The 26,186-nt window shown below is 42.5% G+C and overlaps 1 protein-coding gene across 4 annotated transcripts in view; it reads right to left on the bottom strand.

The window, feature by feature from the left end:
* Nucleotides 1-26,186, bottom strand: part of elk3 (ETS transcription factor ELK3) — an 88,855-nt gene that overhangs the window by 16,944 nt on the left and 45,725 nt on the right. The window contains exons 2-5 of one of the 4 annotated variants that reach the window (XM_072562399.1): nt 20,965-21,116; nt 20,057-20,265; nt 5,541-6,341; nt 2,342-2,464 (exon numbers count right to left, since the gene is read on the bottom strand). In XM_072562399.1, the coding sequence (XP_072418500.1) occupies nt 2,342-2,464; nt 5,541-6,341; nt 20,057-20,263 (1,131 nt within the window). In that variant the 5' untranslated portion in view covers nt 20,264-20,265; nt 20,965-21,116. Of the gene's footprint in view, nt 1-2,341; nt 2,465-5,540; nt 6,342-11,951; nt 12,024-20,056; nt 20,266-20,964; nt 21,117-26,186 lie in introns of those variants that run through there. The other 3 variants (XM_072562401.1, XM_072562398.1, XM_072562400.1) reach the window with 3 other exon arrangements.

Here is a 26,186-nt window from a genome sequence, read left to right as displayed (position 1 = left end):
CCTCTGTCTCCCTTTGACTAATGGAGACCTATAATATCAACCCCATCATAGTGACTGCACCCTTTTTATTCCCAACTTCCACCCATATGGCCTCACTGGATGAGTCGTCCAAGATGTTCTCTCTTAGTGTAACAATGACAGTCTCCTTCAGTCACACAACTCCCCTCCACCCCTTTTACACTATCACTATGCCTGTAGGTCAGCATGTTTCAGAGATCCTGTCCAGTCACATGGCAGGCACTGCCAATGTCAACTGTGGCTACTCCTGAAGTATGAGTGCATTGATCAAATCAACCCTCTGCTGCAATGATGTCCTGAATTAGTCAATCTGCCTCCTGGTGGTCAGCTCGTTTGCCACCAATGACACAAAGAGAGACAAAAGTGGGCACTGGACCACTGGAAAATGATGCTGAAGAACTGGTAATGGGGAACAAAGAAATGGTTGAGGAACTGAATGAGTACTTTGCGTCACAGTGAAAGACATGAGTTACACCCCAAACGTTCGAGAGAGTTAGGGGGCAGAAATGAGTATGGTAGCTATCACTGAGTAGAAGCTGCTAGAAAAACTGGAAGATCTGAAAGCGGACAAATCATCTGGATCAAATGGGCTACACCCTAAAGTTCTGAAGGAGATGGCTGAAGAGGTAGTGGAGCCTTTAGCAGTGATCTTTCTGATATCACTGGAGTCAGGGAGGGTCCCAGAGGACTGGAAAATTGCTAATGTTTAAGAAGGGAGTAAGGCAAAAGATGGGAAATTATTGAACAATCAGTCATTGGTAAGATTTTGGAGTCCATTGTGAAGCATGAGATTTCTGAATATTTGCAAGTGCATGGTAAAATAGGGCAAAGTCAGCATGGTTTCATCAAGGGGTGGTCATGCCTGACAAATCTGCTAGAATTCTTTGAGGAAGTAACAAGCAGGTTAGACAAGGAGAGCCAATGGATGTTATCTCCCTGGACTTCAAGAAGGCCTTTGACAAGGTGCTACACAGGAGGCTGCTCAGTAAGATAAGGGCCCATGGTGTTAGAGGCAAGTTACTAGCATGGATAGAAGATTGGCTGTTTGGCAGAAGGCAGAGAGTGGGGATTAAAGGGTCTTTCTCAGATGGAAGCCAGTGACTAGTTATATTCCACATGGGTTAGTGTTGGGACCACAACTTTTCACTTTATGCATTAATGATCTGGATGAAGGAACTGAGAGCATTCTAGCTGAGTTTGCAGATGATACAAAGATAGGTGGAGGGGAAGGTAGTACTGAGGAGGCAGGGAAGCTGCAGAAAGATTTAGACAGGTTAGGAGAGTGGGCTAAGAAGTGGCAGATGAAACACAACGTGGGAAAGTGTGAGATCATGCACTTTGGTGGAAAGAATAGAAGTATGGACTATTTTCTAAATGGGAAGAAAATTCAAAAATGTGGAATACAAAGGGACTTAGGAGTCCGAGACCAGGGGTCTTTTCGGTAGTTAGGAAGGCAAATACGATGTCATCATTCATCTCGACAGCACTAGAATCTAAAAGCAGGGATGTACTTCTGATGCTTTAAAAGGCTCTGGTCGCACCACATTTGGAGTATTGTGAGCAATTTTGGGCTCCATACCTTGGGAAGGATGCACTGGCCCTGGAGTGAGTCCAGGGGAGGTTCATGAGAATGATCCCAGGAATTAGAGGCTTAACATACAAGAAACATTTGAGGACTCTGGGACTATATTCAATGGAGTTTTCAAGGATGAGGATGGGATCCAATTTAAAATTTACAGAATACTGAATGGCCTGGACAGAGTGGATATTGGGAAGATGTTTCCATTGGCAAGAGAGACAAATACCAAAGGCATAGCCTTAGAGTAAAGGGAAGACCCTTTAGAACAGAGGTAAGGAGAAACTTCTTTAGCCAGAGAGTGGGGAATCTATAGAATTCATTGCCACAGAAGGCTGTGGAGGCCAGGTCATTGAGTATAGTTAAGACAGAGATAGGTAAGTTCTTGAAGGCCAATGGGATCAAAGGTTATGGGGAGAAGGCAGAAAAATGGGGTTGAAAAATCTATGAGCCATTATTGAATGGTGGAGCAGACTCAATGGGCCAAATCGTCTAACTTCTGCTCTTGTGGTCTTATAGGATAGTAGTTGGAAACAACAAGCATCATTCTGATGCCTTCTTATATCATTTCACCAGTCGATCCGCCTCTGAGCCCATCCCCAAAGAAACCATAAGGTTCTTGTCGAAGAACTGTTCTATAGGAACATTCAGCAACATCAATCAAGCTTACAATGAACATGTAATAGACACAGCTCATTAAAACATCAGAGGAAATTGCCCTGATAATGTTTAACAATTCACACATACCTGAAATAAAGACCCTGGCCCCTGGAGTCTGGCAGGACTCAAGGGAGCCACTGGACTTAATGTACTCCAGAAGTGAATACTGGAGAGTAAGGGGCTTGGAGTCAACAGGATGCCATTAGGTGTCTATAATAATAAAATAAAAATGTAATTAGACTAATTAATAAGTCAATTTATCAGCAATGTCTCTGTGACAGCACTTTCAACAAGGAGCTTGAAGGTTTGGAGTGGTTATCATTTGCAAAGGCCAGGCCTGACACTTTATGCCATACTGAGGGAATGCCACACTATGCTAGAAGGGCTAATTTGTGGGTGACATGTTAATTCAAAGACCCACCCACTCTCTCAGGTGGATGTAGTCATTATCGCTTTGTTTCCCTGGTTGTTGAGTTTAGAACCAAGAACACAATCTCAGGATACGAGGAGGCCATTTCAGGTCGAGATGAGGAGACACTTCGTCATTCAAAGGGTCATGAACCTGTGGAATTCTCTACCACAAAAGGCTGTGGAGACCAAGTCACTCAAGAAAGAGATACATTTCTACATTTAAAGGGATCACTGGATAAGAAGAGAAAGCGGGAATACAGCATTGAGATAAAGGATCAAATATGATCAGAGTAGGTTAAATGTTTATGGGATCTTGCTGTTCATACATTGGCCACAGTGACAATGATATTCCAACAGGAACCACAGTTGAAAAATTCCTAATTGCCTATGACATGTTTTGGGACATCCTGAGATCATGAAAGGCGCTACAGAAATGCTAGTCCCTTCTTTTTCTTTAAGTGCAGCCAAATTAAATAATTAATTTTCTTGTATTTTCATCATAATGAAAATGTATATAATGTACCAGTCTCAGCCATTATGGATATCTGCATCAATTATAAGTGTACAAATTCTTTCAGCTTTGCCCCAAATAATGAAGCTGTAGATTTCAAAGCATGGGCCAGCACTGCATGTTTAATTTTAGAACTGAGCTCTCTATCTGTACATTTAAAAATTGATATTTATTGTGATTTATTGAAGGAACCAAGAAGAAAGAAAGTATTTGCATATGTGTAGAGGCTTTCACAAACTCAAGCTTCCCAAGAAAATATTCAATTAAATAAGTATATTGAGACATCGTTGCTGTTACAATCCGCATGAGAGATAAGAAACAACATTGTGATGTAGAGAAACACAGCAAATAATAAGAGCACAGCAAGACCCTGCAAACAGCACTGAAATATAGTGAACTACACTGAAATATAAATAGCTTTAAGGAGGAGAGGGAGTTCAAGTCTTGGAAAGGCAGATTCCCAAGAGGGGAAAAGGTAGGGCAACCTAGTCTGCACTAGGTCAAATTAGAGCTCTTTAAATGACAGAGAGGTGTCGCAGAAAAACTGGGTGTACTGCAAATGTTAGGTTGATAATACAAGTGAGAACCAGGCTGAGTATAGAGAGTACAGAAGTGAAGGTGATAAAGATTAGAAAACAAAGAGTGAATATGAGAAGAGACAGACAGCTAACATATCGATAGTAGTGATGGATAGGATTTTTTGAAGCCAGGGGTTGGTACTGGGAACCCTGCTTTTTCTGATGCTTATCTAATGACTTAAATTGGCATGTATAAGGTACAATTTCTAAATTTTGAAATGGTACAAAACTTATAAGTATTGGGAATTTAGGAGGATAATAATAATCTTTAAGAGGATACAGGTTGTCAAAATGAGTAGAAAACTGGCAGATGAAATTCAAGGTACAGAAGTGTAATATGTTTAATACATTTGGTAGGGAGAATGAAAAGAAGCAATAAAGTAAAGAGATCATTGTAAAGGAGGTGAGGAACCTGGGCCTAACTGTGCACAATGTGCCATGTGGATGGTAACAGGGCAGATTCAGAAAACAGCGAATGAAGCTTATGGCATCTTATACTTTACTAATAAAGGCACAGAATAGAAGAGCAAGGAGGTTATCAAGAACCTTGACTAAACATTGGTTTAGCTTCAACAGAACGAAGTGTGCAATTCAGGACTCTTCACTTTAGAAAGAATGGGAAAGTATAAGATTGTGGAATGATTCCACAGGTACAGAACTTCAGCTAGAATGACAGACTGCAGAAACTGGGACTGCTCTCCTTTCAGCACAGAATGTTAAGAATAGATATAGATGTTAAAAATAAGGGAGGGTCTGTTTAGAGTAGAATGTGAGGAACTGTTTCTATTAGTAGAACAGATAAGAACCAGAGGACTTGAATATGAAGTGAGTGGCAAGAGAACTTGAGGTGGGACCAGGAAATCCTTTCCAAACAGCAAGCGGTTGTGATCTGGAATGCACTGCCGTGCAGGGTGGTGAACTCTAATTTACTTGCCAGTAACAAGGGATAGTAAACAGCAGGGCAGAAGGGAATCAAGAGGGGCAGTGGATTAGCTGCACTGCTAGATGGGTCTCCTCTGAATTTATGATCCCATAATCTGTTTAATAAGATTGAGGAGGGAAAGGTTTCAAATTGTATGATGGAATCTTTTCCATTTCTGTGGTCCCACCTGAAAGACAATGCAGTACTCCTTCAATATCACATTAAAATGACAGTTTGGAACATGTGCTGAAGTGTCTGGACTAGGTCAAAGCTTTGGAATCTGTTGAAAGTGCTACACACGGAGTTGGAACCGACATATATTAACATTTGAATCTACTGAACAAAAAAACAGCATATATAACACATATTTACAAAAATAAATTGAAACAAGTGGTCAGCTGGGAAAAGCTTGTAATCTATCTCCTGCCAGCAAGCTGTCAGATACAATGATCAGAGTGATGCAGTTTGCAAAGGTTTTCTGAGGTTTAGGATAAGCATAAGGAAGCTCCCTCTGCATCTAACGGTGTTCTGGTGAACCTTGGAGGACATGCTGCTGTTACTGAGAGTGAGAAATTATTGTTCCAATCCTTAACACTCATATTCATCCCATTCGAGACATTCTTTAAAAAATAACCTGCTTCATAACCAATGTGGAAAATATCATTTTATAATTGTATTCACATTCCATTCCAAAGACGCAGTTTTAAAAAAAAAATCTAGTGAATAGAAAATGAGAAGTTTTTGATTCACTTGCCATGACTGTACATCATTATGCAATGCATTTTAAGACGCCAATGTGTAAAGATTAGGTTCAGTGCTGAAAGTGTCACTTACGTCAACCCAGATGAAAATGAACAAACTAACCTGTGCAGTGAAGAAGGCAGGAGTGAGGGATCCAGAAGGAAGTGCTGGGCTATTGAGGGCAATTGAACCAGCATCAGTGTTGGTTATGACTAAAGGAGGAGCTGGAATCTCCAGGCCTTTGGGTTTCTTAGCTTTTGGAAGATGGCTTTGTCGCTGCTCAGCCGGACAAGGCGATTTGGCCTTCGAGCCAGAGGAGAGGTTTAGAGGCTGAACAGACTGTTCTGAATCATAAGCATCAAGTTCGATAATGCAGGCCTTCTGGTACCCTGTTGAGGAGGAGGTATTCGAGGATGACGAGGCAACAGGGGAATGACATGACGATAAAGGAGGCGATGTTTTAGAGGCGAGAGCAGTGAACAAAGTTGACGCGACTACAGCTTCTGGGGATGGAGAATGTGATGATGGAACGGAGCCAAGGGGCATGGAAACTGGCCTTTCACTTTTATTAGTTACAAATCTTATAACAGTTCTGACCTCATCAGAGGTAGGTTTCCTTGCAATTTTCTCTTCTGGCTTTTCCATTTTGATTGACTTGAAAAAGTCAGACCTATTCTGCAAAGAGTTAATGGTGAAAGAAGTATATAACCCAGAGTGGATATAATCATTGCGGCTGGGACTTCTGCCGCTAGATAATGTTATTTGCTGGTGATCTCTGCTCTCTGAAATTGATGGAGTGTCACTATCCCTGAGCAAAATGTTTTCCCGACTGGATTCCAGCGAGTGAGGATCCATTTTTAAAATGTCTGGAAACGAGACAAATTTGTAAACAAACTTCTGTCCAATCACCTTCTTAATAATATTCTGTGGAAGAAAATGAAAAAAATAATTTTCATTAGATTTTGAACTACTGATTTATTTAAACCACATTTGAGTTAACAAGTGGTAATATACTTTACAGAAATGAAAAAACTTAGAGGGGCAAATCGATTAACTGCGGTATTTAGGACAATGGAGGAAGAACCAATCTTCAGGATTTTCTAGAGATTTTCTCACACCACCAAAGTAACATAAGCTGAAATTTGATACAAATGGATAAAATTCAGATGGAGCTGGAGAAGTCCTAGTGAAATTCCCACCTCTTCTTTCTGTATTGGTTGGTTTTAATCCACCGTCTGTGATATTTTTCACCCAGTCCATAGGGAGAGTACCAACTTGTAAAATGTTGGTTACTCTTGGTGTAATATTATACCTTGTAATATCAGAATTCACCTCGTCTTGACTGGTTCTGGGAAGTCACTGTGTTGGGACTGGGGAAGACAGAGGGGAGTCGGATCACACATTGTGTAAGGGATTGTGTAAAAAATATTACCAACTTCAGAAGAGAATCTGTCACAAGATGACTCAAAACCTGTTACCCAACAGACTTGGCAGAAACGTTGTACTGGGCGCTGGTGACAATTAAACAATAACACTTAATAAAAATGGTGAGGGCACTCTCTTAACTGTTGTACATATGAATATACAGAAGTCTATGTGCAACAGAAGAATTAACCATACAACAAACAGGTTGACCCTGCAGCACTTCACTTTGGGTATTCATCAAACACAAAATCCATTTCACTTTGGACTACTTTACGGAAATCTCAATATTTGGCTATTTATGCCAGTTAAACACACAGGTTTTCCAGAACCTCCCATCATCCCATTCTGGTACCATTTCCTGACCAAGAATAGTGAGGGCCTGTGCATGTAACAGCCAATATTTACTCTGAATACAGTCCCAGCAAATATGACCCACACCTTTGATGGAGGAGCTAATACACAGACATTCACAAAATAACCAGAGTATTTTGATAAAACTCATGAATGAACTTTTGAGGATTTGCAGGCAGGTATTCTCACACATTCACCTGGTTACTAAAACAATTATTTCAGCTGCAACTTAGTTTAATACAGGACACAGGACTTTTGCCTGCTGGTGACAACTAATAAAAAGCCACTTTATCAACCAGCTTGTTCCACTTTGCATTGAAAACCATTTCTGGGTCACTTAAATAGTGTATGTTACTGGTCACCTGGGCCTCATCATAGACGATTGGGATTTGGAGTTATCAATAACTGTACTGGCAGACACTGTCAGCAACAAGGTCTGCCCACTGCAGCTAGGAATGATCATGAACATTGTGCCATTTGTATATCCATCCAGACTCTCTGGTAGAAAACTCATAAGGGCTGTAAGGACAGCCAATGTAGTTTCTTTGTTTAAGAAGGGCAACAGGCATAATCCAGGGAATCATAGGCTGGTGAGCCTTACATCAGTGGTAGGGAAATTACAGGAGAAAAATCTCAGATCGACATCTACTCACATATGGAGAAGAATGAACTTATTAGGTATCGTCAGCATAGCTTTATGTGGGGGAGGCATTATCTTACAGTTTGACTAAGATTTTTTCAGGAAGTGACAAAGAATGTAGATGTGGGTAGGAAAGTGGATATTAATGACATGGACTTTACTAAACCATTGACAAGGTCCCTCATTGTAGGCTGGTCCAGAAGATTAAGCCACATTGAATCCATGGTGACTTGTTAAGTTGGATACAACATTGTTTTGGTCATAGACGTTGTGGAGGGGTGTTTTTCTGACTGGAGGTCTGTGACCAGTTGTATTCTACAAGAATCAGTGCTGGGATCTCTGATGTTTGATATACATATAGAGGATTTAGATGAAAATGTAAGTGGTCTGATTAGTAAGTTTGCAGGTGACATGAAAATTGGTGCAAACTGAAAGAACTGCAGATGATGTAAATCAGACACAGTTCTGACGAAGGGTCACTCGACTAACAACGTTAATTCTGATTACTCTCCTCAGATGCTTCCAGACCTGCTGAGCTTTTCCAGCTATTTCTGTTGTTATTTGTGAAAATTGGTGGAGTTGTGAATAGTGAGGATGGTTATCAAAGGATACAGCAGGACAGCGATCAGTTGGAAAGTTGTACAGCAAAACTGCAGATGGAGTTTAATCCAGACAACTGCAGGGTGATGCATTCTGGGAGGTCAAATGCAAGAGGAAAGTATACAGTAAATGGCAAGACCCTTAAGAGCATTGAAAAACAGAGGGATCTTGGGGTGCAATCCCATAACTCTCTAAAAGTGGCAACACAGGAGGATTAGGTGGTAAAGACGACCTATGCTGGCCTTCATCAGTCAGGCCACATTTGAAGTACTCTGTGCAGTTCCAGTCACCACACTACCAAAAGGATGTGGGGGCTGTGACCAGGGTGCAAATGAGGTTTACGGGATGTTGCCTGGATTGGAACGTATTAGCTATAAGGAGAGGTTGGACAAACTTGGATTGTTTAGGCAAGATTGTCAGAGGCTGATGGGTGACCTGATAGAAGTATATAAAACTATGATGGGTAAGGATAGGGTCAACAGTCAATCTTTTTCACAGGTAGAAATGTCAAAAATGAGGGGGCATAGGTTTAAGGCAGGGGAAGTTCAAAGGAGATGTAAAAAGCCAGTTCTTCACACAGAGGCTGAAAGGTCCCTGAAAAGTGCTACCAAGAAAGGTGGCCAAAACAGAAATGATCAATATATTTAAGAGGTACTTAGACAGCTACAGAACAAGAAGGGAATACAGGACATGGACTATGTGCAAGCAGATGGGATTAGAATGATAATATGGTTGGCACAGACACAATGCGCCAAAGGGCATATTCCTGTGCTGTCCTGTTCTATGTTCTATGCTAACTCTCGCATTCCTTCTTTGAAACAGTACCACTGGATCTTTCACACTCATTGAGCAGGCAAATGGGGCTTTGGGTTAACATCTGAATTGAAAGACAGCACCTTCAACAGTGCAACACTCCCTCAGTGCTGTGTTGGGAGTCAGCTTGGAATTGTGTGCACAAGCTCTGGGAATGGGCCTTGACCATGAACACTGTAACTCAGAGCCACAGCCCTGTGCAGCCCATTAACATGGCCTTGCTAAGAGCAAGTAATGCTTCTCCCAGTGGAACAGGTCCATGAAGCTTCTGTTTCAATGCAGAGAGGCTGAACTTTAACCCACAAGGCTCCATGGGGGTTTATGTGTGCAGCATGTTAAAGAATCAATAGCCATTAGTTCCAACCTCTGCATCTAACTTACTTGTGTTTGTTCACGCACCAGAAACCCCTCTGGGACAGACAGGTCTATGATTCAAATTCAAATACGGATTTCACCCTACACTCTGGCTTTAATGACCAGTGGGGAGCTTTCCTGGATTGTCTGAAGTTCATCAGATCAAACCACATGAGAAGTTAGAGAATTGGCAAAAATGTGAAATGATAAAACATTTAAATCTTGTCATCTTAGAGGTGCTGAGTGACAGGCTTTTGTTTGCAGGATGAGTTCTGAGAGTGTGTCTTCATTACTTTGGAAGTGATTTCCAAGACTTTTGTGGGGAAGGGAGGAACCTTGGACAGTTATTAAACTAATTTAATCTTCTTCACTGTAAATATTCCCTGCAGTGTGGTTCACTGAGGACCTTACGCAGCTCCATCTTCGACCTCTAACAACGAACAGAAGCATCAACAACACCAGGAGCGACAGTGCACCAAATGCCAGTTGACAGGGCAGCGGATACGGACAGAAAGCTCTACATTGCAGGAGAATAACTCCCTACAAACAAACAGAAAATCAGCTTCCTGCACTACAGGATAGCCTCGGGAGGTTCTGTATTCTGCGGATGGTTGGTGCAAACAGCTGTAGAGCTGAAAATGTGTTGCTGGAAAAGCGCAGCAGGTCAGGCAGCATCCAAGGAGCAGGAGAATCGATGTTTCGAGCATGAGCCCTTCTTCAGAAATGATGCCCCAAACTGTATGACTCTAAATGTAATAACTATCACCAGGGAAAAGGTGCTCCGGAAACTAATGGGGCTAAAACGCAATAAGACCTGATGGGATGCATCTTTGGGTATTGGAAGAAGTAGCTACAAAGGTCGAAGATGCACTCATAGTAATGTTCCAAGAATACTTAGATTCTGGAACAGTCACAGAGGGCTGGAAAACTGCCGGTGTGACATCTTAATTTAAAAAGCGAAGAAGACAAAAAATATCAGTAACTAAAGGCCAGTTAGGTTAACATTTGTTATTAGGAAACCGTTAGAACACTGCAGTGCAGTATAGGCTCTTTGGCCCTCAATGTTGCGCTGACCTGTGAAACCAATCTGAAGCCCTTCTAACCTATTCCATTTTTGTCCATATATCTATATAATGACCACTTAAATGCCCTTAACGCTGGGGAGTCTACTACTGTTGCAAGCTGTGTGGTCCACGCTCCTACTACTCTGTGAGTAAAGAAACTACCTCTGACATCTGTCCTATATCTATCACCCCTCAATTTAAAGCTATGCCCCCGCGTGCTAGCTATCACCATCCAAAGAAAAAGAATCTCACCGTCCACACTATCTAATCCTCTGATTATCTTATATGTCTCAATTAAGTCACCTCTCAATCCTCTTCTCTCCAACGAACACAGCCTCAAGTCCCTCAGCCTTTCCTTGTAAGACCTTCCCTCCAAACCAGGCAAATCCTAGCAAATGTCCTCTGAACCCTTTCCAAAGCTTCCACATCCTTCCTATAATGCGGTGACCGGAACTGTACGCAATACCCAAGTGCAGTTGTTTTGCATAGCTGCAGCATGACCTCATGGTTCCAAAAGTCAATCCCTCTACTAATAAAAACTAACACACTATATGCCTTCTTAACAACCCTATCAACCTGGGGTGCAACTTTCAGGGATCTATGTACGTGGACACCAAGATCCCTCTGCTCATCTAAACTACCAAGAATCTTACCATTAGCCCAGCACTCTGCATTCCTGTTGCTCCTTCCAAAGTGAATCACCTCACATTTTTCCGCATTAAACTCCATTTCCCACCTCTCAGCCTAGCTCTGCAGCTTACCTATGTCCCTCTGTAACCCACAACATCCCTCTGCACTATCCACAACTCCACTGATCTCAGTGTCATCTACAAATTTACTAACCCATCCTTCTATGCCCTCATCCAGGTCGTTGAAAAAAATGACAAACAGCAGTGGCCCCAAAACAGATCCTTGCACTAGTAACTGAACTCCAGGATGAACATTTCCCAAGAAGCACCACCCTCTGTCTTTCAGCTAACCAATTTCTGATCCGAACCACTAAATTACCCTCAATCCCATGCCTCCGTATTTTATGCAATACCTTACCGTGGAGAACCTCATGCCTTATTGAAATCCATTTACACCACATCAACTGCTTTACCCTCATCCACCTGTTTGGTCACCTTCTCAAAGAACTCAATAAGGTTTGTGAGGCATGACCTACCCTTTTCAAAATCATGTTGACTATCCCTTATCAACTTATTCCTCTCTAGATGATTATATATCTTATAACCTTTTCGAACACTTTACCCGCAACCAAAGTAAGACTCACTGGTCTATAATTACCAGGGTTGTTTCTCCTCCCCTTCTTGAACAAGAGAGCAACATTAGCTATCCTCCAGTCTTCCGGCATTATTCCTGTAGACAATAACAATAAAGATCAAAGCGAAAGGCTCTGCAATCTCCTCCCTTGCTTCCCAGAGAATCCTAGGATAAATCTCGTCTGGCTCAGAGGATGTACCTATTTTCACACTTTCCAGAATTGCTAACACCTCCTCCTTGTGAACCTCAATCTAATCTAGTCTAATAGCCTGTATCTCAGTATTCTCCATGCCAACATTGTCTTTTTCCAGTGTGAATACTGAAGAAAAATATTCATTTCTCGCTTCTCCTATCTCCTCGGACTATCATTGACTGGCTCTAATCTTACTGTAGTCATTCCTTTATTCCTGATATACCTATAGGAAGCATTAGGGCTTTCCTTGATCCTATCCGGTAATGACTTCTCATATCCCTCCTGGTTTTTCTTAACTCTTTCTTTAGGTCTTTCCTGGCTAACTTGTAACTCTCTAGCACTCTAACTGAGCCTTCACATCTCATCCTAACATAAGCCTTCTTCTTCTTTTAGACAAGCGATTCAACTTCTTTAGTAAACCACGGCTTCCTCGCTCAATCACTTTCTCCCTGCCTGACAGGTACATACTTATCAAGGACCCACCGTAGCTGTTCCTTGAATAAGCTCCACATTTCAATTGTGCCCATCCCCTGCAGTTTCCTTCCCCATCCTATGCATCCTAAATCTTGCCTAATCACATCATAATTGCTTTTCCCCCAGCTATAATGCTTGCCCTCCGGTTTATACCTATCCCTTTCCATCACTAAAGTAAACATAACTGAATTGTGGTCATTATCCCAAAGTGCTCACCTACCTCCAAATCTAACACCTGACTGGGTTCATTACCAGGTAAAAACAATGACTGCAGATGCTGGAAACCAGATTCTGGACTGGCGTCCAGTCTCCCCACTGTAGAGGAGCACTTTAGGGAACATCTCCGGGACACCCACACCAATCAACCACACCGCCCTGTGGCCCAACATTTCAACTTCCCCTCCCACTCTGCCGAGGACATGGAGGTCGTGGGCCTCCTTCACCGCCGCTCCCTCACCACCAGACGCCTGGAGGAAGAACGCCTCATCTTCCGCCTCGGAACACTTCAACCCCAGGGCATCAATGTGGACTTCACCAATTTCCTCATTTCCCCTTCCCCCACCTCATCCTAGTTCCAAACTTCCAGCTCAGCATTGTCCCCATGACTTGTCCTACCTGCCTATCTTCTTTTCCACCTAACCATTCCACCTTCGTCCCCTCCCCCACTCACCTATTGTACTCTATGCTACTTTCTCCTCATCCCCACCCTCCTCTAGCTTATCTCTCCACCCTTCCGGCTCTCTGCCTTTATTCCTGATGAAGGGCTTCTGCCCGAAACATCAACTTTACTGCTCCTCGGATGCTGCCTGAACTGCTGTGCTCTTCCAGCACCACTAATTCAGAATCTGGGTTCATTACCAGTACCAAATCTAATGTGGTCTTGCCCCTTGTTGGGCTGTCTACATACTGTGTCAGGAAAAACCTGCTCAAAGTCCTCCATAACAACCATCCTGTTGCTATCCTATCCAGAATCATCTTTGCTATCCTTTCCTCTACATCTCTGGAACTACTCGGAGATATAGAGTTTATAACATAGGATGTAATAGCAGAGCATTTCAAAATACATAACATGATCAAGCAGAGTCAGCATGGCTTCATGAAAGGGAGATAATATGTGACAAATTTATTAGAATTCTTTGAGGAGATAACAAACAGCATAGATAAAGGGACACAATGCATGTGTTTCAGAGACTTTGGATAAGGTACCAACATTAGGCTACTTAATAAGGTACGAGTCCATGGTGTTGGAGGTCATACATTAGTATGGATAGAGGCAGAAACAGAGTTACTGGTGAGACTCAGCAGGTGTGGCAGCATCTGTTGCGAGAAAGCAGTTAATATTTTTTGAAAAGACTCAACGGAAAACAGAGTTGGGATCATGGGAATATTGTTAGGATGGTAACCTGTAGGTAGTGGAATGCCAAAGGAATCAGTGCTGGAGCCACAATCATTTGCAAATATATTACTGATGTGGATGAGAAAAGTGAATGTACTATAGCCAACTTTATGCATGACACAAAGACAGGTGGGAAGGCAGGTAGTGACGATGACACAAGGAAGATGTGGTATATATGGATTTTAGTAAGGCGTTTGATAAGGTCCCCCATGGTAGGCTACTGCAGAAAATACAGAGATATGGCATTGAGGGTGAGTTGGAGGTTTGGATTAGGAATTGGCTGGCTGGAAGAAGACAGAGGGTAGTAGTTGATGGCAAAGGTTCATCTTGGAGTGCCGTCACTAGCGGTGTTCCGCAAGGATCTGTTTTGGGACCATTGCTGTTTGTCATTTTTATAAATGACCTGGAGGAAGGGTTAGACGGTTGGGTGAGCAAGTTTGCGGATGATACGAAAGTCGGAGGAGTTGTAGACAGTGAGGAAGGATGTGGCAGGTTACAGCGGGATATAGAGAAGCTGCAGAGCTGGGCAGAAAGGTGGCAAATGGAGTTCAATGTAGCTAAGTGTGAGGTGATTCACTTTGGTAAGAGTAACAAAAAGATGGGGTACTGGGCTAATGGTCGGATACTTGGTAGTGTGGAAGAGCAGAGGGATCTTGGTGTCCATGTACACAGATCTCTGAAAGTTGCCACCCAGGTAAATAGTGCAGTGAAGAAGGCATATGGCGTACTGGCTTTTATTGGTAGAGGAATTGAGTTCCGGAGTCCTCAGGTCATGCTGCAGTTGTATAAGACTCTGGTGCGGCCGCATCTGGAATATTGTGTGCAGTTTTGGTCGCCATACTATAGGAAGGATGTGGAGGCACTGGAACGGGTGCAGAGGAAGTTTACCAGGATGTTGCCTGGTATGGTAGGAAGATCCTATGAGGAAAGGCTGAGGCACTTGGGGTTGTTTTCATTGGAGAAAAGAAGGTTTAGGGGGGACTTGATAGAGGTGTACAAGATGATTAGAGGGTTAGATAGGGTTGACAGTGAGAACCTTTTTCCACGTATGGAGTCAGCTATTACAAGGGGGCATAGCTTTAAATTAAGGGGGGGTAGATATAGGACTGATGTTAGGGGTAGGTTCTTCACTCAGCGAGTCGTAAGTTCATGGAATGCCCTGCCAGTAGCAGTGGTGGACTCTCCCTCTTTATGGGTATTTAAGCGGGCATTGGATAGGTATATGGAGGATAGTGGGTTAGTGTAGGTTAGGTGGGCTTGGATCGGCGCAACATCGAGGGCCGAAGGGCCTGTACTGCGCTGTATTCTTCTATGTTCTATGTTCTATGAATCTGTAGAGAGGGAGAGACAGATTAAATGATCGGGCAAAAATTTGAATATAACCTCATGGTTACTTACTTCGGCAAGTGGAGGAGCGAAATATTATTTAAATGGAGAAGGACTGTAGAAATCTATGGAATAAAGGGATAAATCACAAAAAACCTAGCTTACAAGTTAGTAAAGAGGGAAGACAAATGGAATGCTGGCCTTTATTTCGAAGAGAATAGAGTATAAAAACAGACAGGTCTTGTTAAAACTATACAAGGCACGTGTCAGACCACAGCTAGAATACTGTGAACAGTTTTGGGGTCCCTTTTCTTAAGAAAGATATACTGGCATTGGGGGTCGTCCATAGAAACTTAATTAGGCTGATGGAGGAACTGTCTTCTGAGAACAGGTTGAGTAGCTTGGGCCGGTATTCACTGTAGCTTAGTAGAGTGAGAGGTGATCTTATCGAAACATACAAGACTCTTAGGGGGCTTGACAGGGTCAATTCCAAAAACTTGCTTTCCCTTGTGGGAAGAGTTGAGGACCAGATGGCATAATCTCAGATTAAAGGGTCACGCAATTAAGACGCAGATAAGAAGGAATTTCTTCTTTAGACGGTGGTGAATCTGTGGAGAAACTCAGCAGGTCGGGCAACACCTTTGGAGAGAAAGCAGAGTTAGTATTTTGGGTCCAGTTTTGGAACCAGTTCTGAACTCAAAATGTTAACTCTGCTTTCTCTCCACAGATGCTGCCAGACCTGCTGAGCATCTCCAGCAATTTCTGCTTTTATATCAGATCAGCCATGATCTCATTGAATGGCTCAGCAGATTCAGTGGGCTGAACAGCATCTCCTACGTCTTATGGTCTCAACAGTAGTTCCTCCAAGATTCTAGAACCTGTTACCTGTCCATTCTAAAAGCCAATCCAGATGAAACACGTATCCCTTTAGGACTATGAATGTATCTCCATCTGATGGACTGCTGTGGTTCATGAAAGAAAAATGGTTCACTGGAAAACCGTGACAGGAGGTTACAGAGTCAGCACAGATCTACAAAGAGGAAATCATGCTCGACAAACTTATTGGAATTTTTTGAGGATTTAACTAGTAGACTTGATAAGGAGGAGCCAGTCGATGTGGCTGCTTGGACTTTCAAAATGGTCCCATATCAGAGATTAGTGGGTAAAATTACAGCAAGTGGGATTGGGGGCTAATGTATTGACGTGGCTAGAGAACTGGCTTGCTGATAGGAAACAGGGTAGAAATAAACAGGTAATTGTCTGAGTGACAGGCAGTGACTAGTGGGGTTCCACACAGTTGGATGATTGAATGGCTCTAGGGGCCAAATAGCCTATTCCTGCTCCTATCTTTCTAAGAAGCTAATATGTTTAGCCCATCTTCTTTAAAGGTAATGCAACAAACAGATTTGGATTTGAATGTGTTGCATGAAACTAGCCACTGAGAAATGAATCAAAAATAAAATCTTCCTTATTCTACATGTGACTCCATACACACAGCAACGTAATTGACTCTGAGCTGCCCTCTGAAACAGCCCACAGAGCCACGATCGCCTGCCGTTCTGGAATCCATATTCTAGGAGGGATGTGATAGCTCTGGGAGAGTGCACATGGGAGATTTGCCAGGATGTTGTTGGGCCGGGAGAGTTTCAGTTATGAAGTGAGATTGGAGAGACTGCAGTTGTTTTCCTTCAAACAAAGGAGATTGAGAAGGGTTATAATTGAGATATATAAAATTATGAGAAGCATAGGATAGACAGGAAGAAACTTTTCTCCTTGGTGACAGGATCATTGGATTTAAGGTAAGGGACAAAGGGGATGTGAGTAAAAAAGTTTGCATCCAGAGGGTGGTGGGAATCTGGAACTCATTTCCAGTAAGGGTAGTAAAGGCAGAAACCCTCATAACATTTAAGAAGTATTTAGATGTGCACTTGCGACACCGAGATTATGGGCCAAGTGTTGAAAATTTGATTTAGAATAGTTAGGTGGTTATTTAAGACTGGTGTGGACACGATAGTCCTTTTTCTGTGCTGTAGATCTCTACAAGGAATTTGAGTGATGGCCGACATTGCTCACTTTATCAATGATGTCTTTATTTTGTTAAAGGATAAAAACTGTACCAAGTAGTTTCGGATTCTTAAATAGAAAGGCAGGCGGGACACATTGTGGCCTGTGTGAGGAATAATGGCTGCATCAAGTACTTGCAGGTGAGGCAAAGGGGATTAAAACTCCCATTCAATAAATGCCAATCCTACTCACTGGGAGGGCTCCAAATGCACAGCTTATTTCCTCTATTTCCCACAAAGTGACAATCTAAATTCTGACTATCATTAGCAGAGATACACAGACAAAATCAAACCCAGTGCAGACAATGATCCATCCAGCCTGCTCCTAGAGGACACCCTTTGCAATCTGGAGCGGAGTTCAAACACTGGAACCAGAGTTAACCTGCAGCACTCTAAAGGGGAGGTGATAGTGATAGTATTATCAATAGACTATTAAGCCAGCAACCTAGACAAAGGTCTGGGGACAAAAGCAGAAAGTGCTGGTGAAGCTCAGCAGGTCTGGCAGCATCTGTGGAAAGAAAGCAGAATTATTGATTCAAGTCCAGTGACCCATCTTCAGAGCAGAATATTCTGGGGATCTGTGTTTGAATCCTGTCATGCCAGATGCTGGAATGTGAATTCAGTAAAAATTTAGACTCTAATGATGACCGTGAAACCATTGTTAATTGTTGCAAAACATCCACATGTCCTTTAGGAATGGTAACTGCTGTCCTTAACTGGTCTGGTCTACATGTGACTCCAGATCCCCCAGCAATGTGGTTGACTCTGAACAGCCCTCTGTGAAATCTGAGATGAGTAATAAACACTGGCCTATCCAGCAATCCCCTCATCTTGTGAAAGAATAAACCAACACCATTTAACATTTAAGCAGGCTCACCATTATGACATGTGTTCTCTGTGCCTGTAGAACAATGTTCTAATCCAGCTACTGAAAATTTTCCCTCAGTTTATTAGTTTTCAGGTTATCTCATTTTGTAAATGATTGGAAGTGAATTAGAAGTGTAGTTATGAATCGATCACGTTGTCATTAATTTTGTTCTGACTTTCTTTGAGAAAAAGCTGCCTTCAGAACTGCCTTACTATTAAACATCTTTAGCAGCACATGACAAAAGGCATTTTTTTGATATTTGAACAGAGAAAGAATTTCAGCTGAAGAAAGATTTCTGTTTGTCTGCAGACTTAAAGGTTGTAACTAGCAGTTTAAAAATAAATACTGAATGCACTCACCTCAGCTCATGCGCAGTGTTACCTTTCAGCCAGTGATACAGTGACTGCAGCCAGCAGGGGGCAGCAACTCTCACAGAAACAAAACGGATTTGACAGGGCAGGCACTGAAAGGTTTTCTTTAACAGAGGAATCTAGAACATGGGATAAGGGGTTGATCATTTAGGACTGAGCTGAGGAGAGATTTCTTCACACAAAGGGATGTGAAGCTTTGGAATTCTCAACCTCAGAGGGCTCAGTCTTGTATATATTTAAGACAGAGACCAACCGATATTTGGACACTCAAAGAATTAGATTAGATTAGATTACATTACAGTGTGGAAACAGGCCCTTTGGCCCAACAAGCCCACACCGACCCGCCGAAGCGCAACCCACCCATACCCCTAACCTAACACTACGGGCAATTTAGCATGGCCAATTCACCTGACCGAGCACATCTTTGGACTGTGGGAGGAAACCGTAGCACCCAGAGGAAACCCACGCAGACACGGGGAGAACGTGCAAACTCCACACAGTCAGTCACCTGAGGCGGGAATTGAACCCGGGTCTCTGGCACTGTGAGGCAGCAGTGCTAACCACTGTGCCACCGTGCCGCCCACAATTAAGGATAAGGTGATTGAGTGGGAAGGGGTTGTTCATGTGCAACCTAAACAGGATATTTTCAAATAGAGAATGATGCTCAACAGGTTGAAAGGGCTACTTCTGCTCCTATTTCTTACATTCCTGCATTCCTTAGTTCTGAGGAAATATCTCAGTTACATACCAGGAAACCATCAAATTCTCCTTTCCTTTGGAGTTCCTGCTCCACCTTCAAGATGTTTCCTCCTCTCCATTTTTAGGTTTTCCTCACACAGTGGCAAGATATGCTGCTAATCTTAGCCCAATCTCCCAAAGTCAGATTAAAATCAGGATCAAATGTAAAATGCATAACTGGGGAGAAAAAGATTCCCGCATTGATTTAACCCTCCTTTCTTGTGGGAAACAATCACATTGGGAGACTGGGATTGGGATCTCCACCTCCAGAGTATTAGGCCTGAATTCCCATTGGCATGTGCAGAAACAAGCTCATATCCCACACTAATGGATCCCCAATCTACTAATTGCTTTAAGAATTCAGTGTATACTATAGCCATTAGTAAGACACTGTACTTCCATTCCCAATATACTGTCTTCAAAATACTTCACACCTTCCCCAATATATTGCACCCAATCTTCAATACAATGGTAATGCTCCCAATATACTGAACCCATATTCACAAAATACGCACTAAACACACTGTACTCCATCCCCAGTGTACCATACCCCACTCCTACAGTACTGTAGCCTATTGTTAATACACTGTACTATCCAACCTCCCTCTTTACACTGCTTTGTGAAATCTAATTCCCAGCTCCAGTTTCTATGTCAGAACAAAATGGTTTAAATTTCTTCTGTTCACAGGAGCATAAATACCTTATCATAATAATATCGAAGGGCTCGGCTCAGTTTATCATAGTTCATGTTGGTTTTGTTTTTCCTTAGTCCCCAAAGTTTAGCAACCTCTTCTGCCTTAAGGAGTTTGAATTCTCCATCATTGGACGTCCAGCAGATCAGATGTTCATGTTTTTGGTCAAGCAGTAACTGCAGCAGGAACTGCCACAGTGTGATCGCACTCTCCATACCTAAAACAGATAAGTACATACATGTTAACTTCTTCAATGCCCCTCTCACATTTGGTGAACACAAAAATGCAAAAAGTGAAAAAATAAGGTGTATTTACAAGTAAATTAACCGAAGTTTTTTGTTTATTCGTTCGTGAAATGTGAAACTCAACAGACAGGGCAACATTTGTTGCCCATCCCTAACTATCGCGGAATAGAATGGCTTCTTAGGGCATTTCAATGAGTAGTTAAGAGACAATGCATTGCTATGGGTATGGAGTTACTGCAGGATGACAGATTTCCTTCCCTGAAGAGTTTTAAGGACCAGCTTCATTTTTAACATCAAACCGTGATAGTCATCCTGGTACCCATAATTGAGACTAACTTCATCTTCCTTATTTATTAAATGAATCTAAATTCCATCAGCTAGTGAGGTGGACCATGAACCCAGGTCCCAAAGCAGTAGCCCAGGTCTCCAGATTACTAGCCGAGTGACATTACATCTACAAACTCTCTCCTTGGGTAAGTTTTCTGAACCTGCTTTAGTCTGTCTGTTTCTTAGAAAGGGTACCCACTCAGACGGGCCATAATCACTCAGCCACTTCATTAAATAATTCTTATGATTTACTGAAATGTTTTCACACTAATGTTTTTCATTCTAGTTCATTTTTCATCCCGGGTAGAAAACAGTCAAGAAACCTGTAGTTCCTGCTTTGTTACCTTATATTTCCTATCGGATGTATATGATGACCACCTGGGTGACTTGCCCCTGCATTGCTCACTCTTTCCCTTTGACATCCTTGTTGCCGCTTGGATGGCATTGGTAGAATTAGAAATCTTCTAGAGTGTCATAGCCACAAAACTCCATCGTACTATTAAAGACAAGTTAACATACAGCAACTGAGTTCATATCCTAGGGAACACAAGGACATGAGAGACCGCAGCAGGAGTACAGTAGAGCACTGAGCCACCTCCACCATTCGGGATGATTAGTGCTGAATTCTGCCTCAATTTCTCTTTCCTGCCACCTCTCCACACCCCTTGAGACCCTGTGAGATTATAAATAGCTCAATCTTAATCCTGAATATACTGAACAATAGAATAACTGGGGTAGGTACACAGCCAGAGTCCACAAAGGATCATAGGTATTCCTCCTGAAAAAAGACAATTGGTTATCTATAGCTTGAAGGTAACCACTCTGCAAGCACGGCATAAGGTATGGGGACAGGTCTTCATTAACTACCACAGCTGGGACAGGGATTGAACCCACACTGCTCACTTTATTCTGCACCTAAGCTAACCTAACAAAACCACCCAGCACCTCGGCAATCCATTGCAGAGAATTCCAAAGATTCACAATCTGCTAAGTGAAGAGATTTCTCTTATTTCAGTCTAAATTGTTGACTCCCTATCCTGAGACAGTGTCCCTGTGTCCTCCATCAGTGCGAACAACCTCTCACTGTCCAGCCTGTCAAATTACTTAAGAATCTTGCATATTTCAATGAGCTCAGCTCTAGTTCTTCCAAACTATAAATAATGTAGACCCAAACTATTCAGCCCCTCATCAAAGGTCAATTCCCTCTACCCAGGAACCAATCCCATGAATCTTCACTGTACTGTGTCTAATACAAGTTTATGCTTTTTCCAAAATGGACATCAAAACTGCACACAGTATTCCAGGTGAGTCTTGTCCCAAAAGCTCTTCATTCTTGTACTCCAATCATCTCACAATAGAGGCCAACATGCCATTTGTTCATCCTAAGTGCTTGTTATACAGGAATTTACTTCCTGTGTTCTTTGTATGAAAGCAGCAGCAATTAACATTTTGCATTTTTTTAAAGTTATTCTGGTTTTCTATTAGTATGACCAAACTGAATAGCAACACAATTCTCCACAAAACACTCACAGTCACTTCAACTCTTTGCAACCTGTGTCCTGCTCACACCTGTCGTTAGGACGGCACGGTGACACAGTGGTTAGCACTGCTGCCTCACAGCACCAGGGACCCAGGTTCAATTTCCACCTTGGGCAACTGTCTGTGTGGAGTTTGCACATTCTCCCCGTGTCTGTGTGGGTTTCCTCCGGGTGCTCCGGTTTCCTCCCACAGTCCAAAAATGTACAGGTTAGCTGAATTGGCCACGCTAAATTGCCTGTAGTGTTAGGTGCATTAGTCAGAGGGGAATGGGTCTGGGTAGGTTGCTCTTCAGAGGGTCAGTGTGGACCTGTTGGGCCAAAGAGCCTGTTTCCACACTGTAGGGAATCTAATCTAATCAAACTCTGGTTTCCACAGCCAATATCATCAGCAAATGTTGATGCATCACTTTCTGTCTTTTTGTTAAAGTCGTGAATATAGATTCTCAATGATTCACAATAGCCAAATTTCCAGCACTGATTTTGGCAGCACTGTCCTCATGACAGCCTGACAACTTAAAAAGATTCCAGTTATCCCTATTCTCTGTTTCACATTCATTACACGGTCCACTATTTATGTTAATATATCACCTCAACTCCATGAGCCCTTATTTAGTTGACTAATCTTTTGTGTGGCACCTTATAAAATGACTTTTAGAAATGTTACACCACATCTACTGGTTCCCCCTTATCCACCCTTCTAGTTAAATCCTCAAAATAAATTTATCAAACATAATCCCCTATTCAATAAAACCACATTGACTTTATATAATTTTGTCAGTACTATGTCAAAATTTTACTCATAAAAATTTCCACGACGACTGATGTCAGGCCTACTATTCCTGGTTTTGTCTCTCTCTCTCTCTCTCTCTCTCCTTGAAAAGCAGTACTGCATTTCCTAATTTCTAATCCATTAGGACAGTTTTAAAATCTAGGGAATTTTGGAAAATCAAAGGTCCTAGGGAGTGTTGCTGAACAAAGAGACCTTGGAGTGCAGGTTCATAGCTCCTTGAAAGTGGACTCGCAGGTAGATAGGATAGTGAAGGCAGCGTTCGGTGTGCTTTCCTTTATTGGTCAGAGCATTGAGTACTGGAGTTGCGAGGTCATGTTGCGGCTGTACAGGACATTGGTTAGGCCGCTGTTGGAATATTGCGTGCAATTCTGGTCTCCTTCCTAATGGAAAGATGTTGTGAAACTTGAAAGGGTTCAGAAAAGATTTACAAGGATATTGCCAGGGTTGGAGGATCTGAGCTATAGGGAGAGGCTGAACAGGCTGGGGCTGTTTTCCCTGGAGCGTCGGAGACTGAGGGGTGACCTTATAGAGGTTTACAAAATTATGAGGGGCATGGATAGGATAAATAGACAAAGTCTTTTCCCTGGGGTCGGGGAGTCTAGAACTAGAGAGCATAGGTTTAGGGTGAGAGGGGAAAGATATAAAAGAGACCTAAGGGGCAACTTTTTCACGCAGAGGGTGGTACGTGTATGGAATGAGCTGCCAGAGGAAGTGGTGGAGGCTGGTACAATTGCAACATTTAAGAGGCATTTGGATGGGTATATGAATAGGAAGGGTTTGGAGGGATATGGACCGGGTGCTGGCAGGTGGGACTAGATTGGGTTGGGATATCTGGTCGGCATGGACGGGTTGGACCGAAGGATCTGTTTCTATGCTGTACATCTCTAAGTGCATCACTATCTCTGCACCTTTTTTATTTTAGAATCCTAGGATGTAGGCCAGAAGATCCTGAAGATTGATCAGATTTTGATCCCTTAAACTTCTCTGATACACTTTCTTTGATGCTTTTAACTACCTGAATGAGGGGAAGATGTGATTCTGAATACTGAACTAATACCCAATGGTGGAACTGATAGAAGATGTGAGCACTCTTTCCCCCATTACATCCATTTACTTCTTTACATAAGAGAGGACTTTGTTATGGGAACATCGAGAACACAATCTGCTGAAAGCCATGTCTGAATTATATTTCTCTTCCTTGAGTTGTCATTGTCGGCTCATGTCCACTGTAGAAACCGGAACTGTTAATCCAGGCTAACACTTCAAGGCAGTGCTAAGGAAGGAGCAGTTCTGGGCCCTGATATAATCCTCAGCCCTGAGATGAAGTGCTGCACTGTCATAGAAGTCGCTTTTCATTGAAGTGAGTACCTGTTTGCCCTCTTCGGTGAAGATAATAGATACTGAAAATAGAAATGACAAGTTCCTCCAGGATTCTAGCTAACACTTATCCTTCACAAGAAAACAAAAAGATGATTTTGGCCATTTATTTCATTTCTGTTAATGGGATCTTGCTATGTGCAAATTCACAACTGCATTTCCTACTTTATGTCCTTCAAACTTGGCTGCGGAGCATAATGGCACATCCTGGGGTTGTGAGAAATGTAACAGAAATGCAAGTTTTCACTTTACCACTTCTGTTTCATTAATGAGGTTAAAAACAAATGCTAGTTGCCTCTTATGTCCCTAACAGAAGGGAAAGATAAAACTAGTTCATGATTTTTAAAATAATATTGGTAAATATTCATACTTTTTGAGGTTGGGGTCTCAGTTCTTCAGAAACACTTCAAACTACCAGATGATTCAAGCACTTTTGAAAAATTTTTAACACTTTCTAAAAGTTCAGCCATGTGGACATCACTGGTCAGGCCAACATTTGTTGCCCGTCCCTAATTACCCTTAAACTATGTGGCTTTTGTTTTCGCTGCTGACCGCATTACATGAATTTACCTCCAAAACACAGAGGGAAATTTCAATCGCGGGGAAATTCATCAGAGAATAGGTGGCCCTACATGTGGAAGAGACAGAATCGGTCAGGAGCTGCCCCTCCAATCACATTCTTGTTGATAAGACTCAAACACAGGAGAGAAACAGCCTGTGATTGGAGCAGTGAACATTGGGAAAGTAATTGGCAGTAGTTAGTGAGTGAGTCAACGAGGAGTCTTTTGCTGGGGCCAGTGGTGTTGGAGAAATAGTAACAGTGGGGAGGAGGTGTCTCGATGCTGAAGAAGGCGGCTCCAAAGAAAATGGGGTGCAGGGGAAAAAGACAGAAAGGGGGTGTGGGGTGGCCTACCAGAAAAGAATACTGAACTAACTGCCAGCCAGGTAAGATTGAAATCACTGATGCAATTAATTCCTCACAAATGAATTGGGCAGATGAACTAAGGGCTTGGATTGGTGTCTGGGAGTATGATGTTATTGCAATCACAGAGACTTGGTTGAAGGAAGGGCATGATTGGCAACTAAATGTTCCAGGATATCGACACTTCAGACAAGACAGGGATGGAAGTAAAAGTGGGGGAGGAGTTGCATTGTTTGTTAGGGATGATATCACGGCTGTGCTAAAGGAGGGCTTGAGCAGTGAGGCATTATGGGTCGAGCTGAGAAATAAGAAGAGTGCAGTTACATTGTTGGGGCTGTACTACAGGTGATGGAAGATTTTTATTTTCCCAACATTCACTGGGATACACTTAGTGTCAGAGGTCTGGAAGGGGCAGAATTTGTAAGAAGCATCCAGGAGAGTTTTCTAGAACAGTATGTCAATAGCCCAACGAAGGAAGAGGCCATATACGACCTGGTATTGGGGAATGAGCCAGGCCAGGTGGTTGAAGTTGCGGCGGGGGATTTCTTTGGGAACAGTGACCACAATTCTATAAGTTTTAGAATACTCGTAGACAAAGATGAGAGTGGTCCTAAGGGAAGAGTATTAAACTGGGCCAAGGTCAATTATATCAAAATTAGGCAGGAGCTGGGAAATGTGGATTGGACACAGCTATTTGGAGGGAAGTCCACATTTAATATGTGGGAAGCTTTTAAAGATAGTGCATGATAGGCATGGCCTGTTGAAAGCAAAGGATAGGAAAGGCAAGATTCATGAACCATGGATGACAGGAGAAATTGTATGACTAGCCAAGTGGAAAAGGGAAGCGTACATAAGGTCCAGGTAGCTAAGAACAGAACGGACCTTAGAGGAATATCAGAAGAGTAGGACTAGTCTTAAACAAGGAATCAAGTCGGCTAA

Source organism: Chiloscyllium punctatum, chromosome 44 (assembly GCF_047496795.1).
Source record: "Chiloscyllium punctatum isolate Juve2018m chromosome 44, sChiPun1.3, whole genome shotgun sequence".
NCBI lineage: Eukaryota > Metazoa > Chordata > Chondrichthyes > Orectolobiformes > Hemiscylliidae > Chiloscyllium > Chiloscyllium punctatum.
Note: the sequence above shows the minus strand (reverse complement) of the source record. Positions and strands in the feature narration are given on the sequence as shown.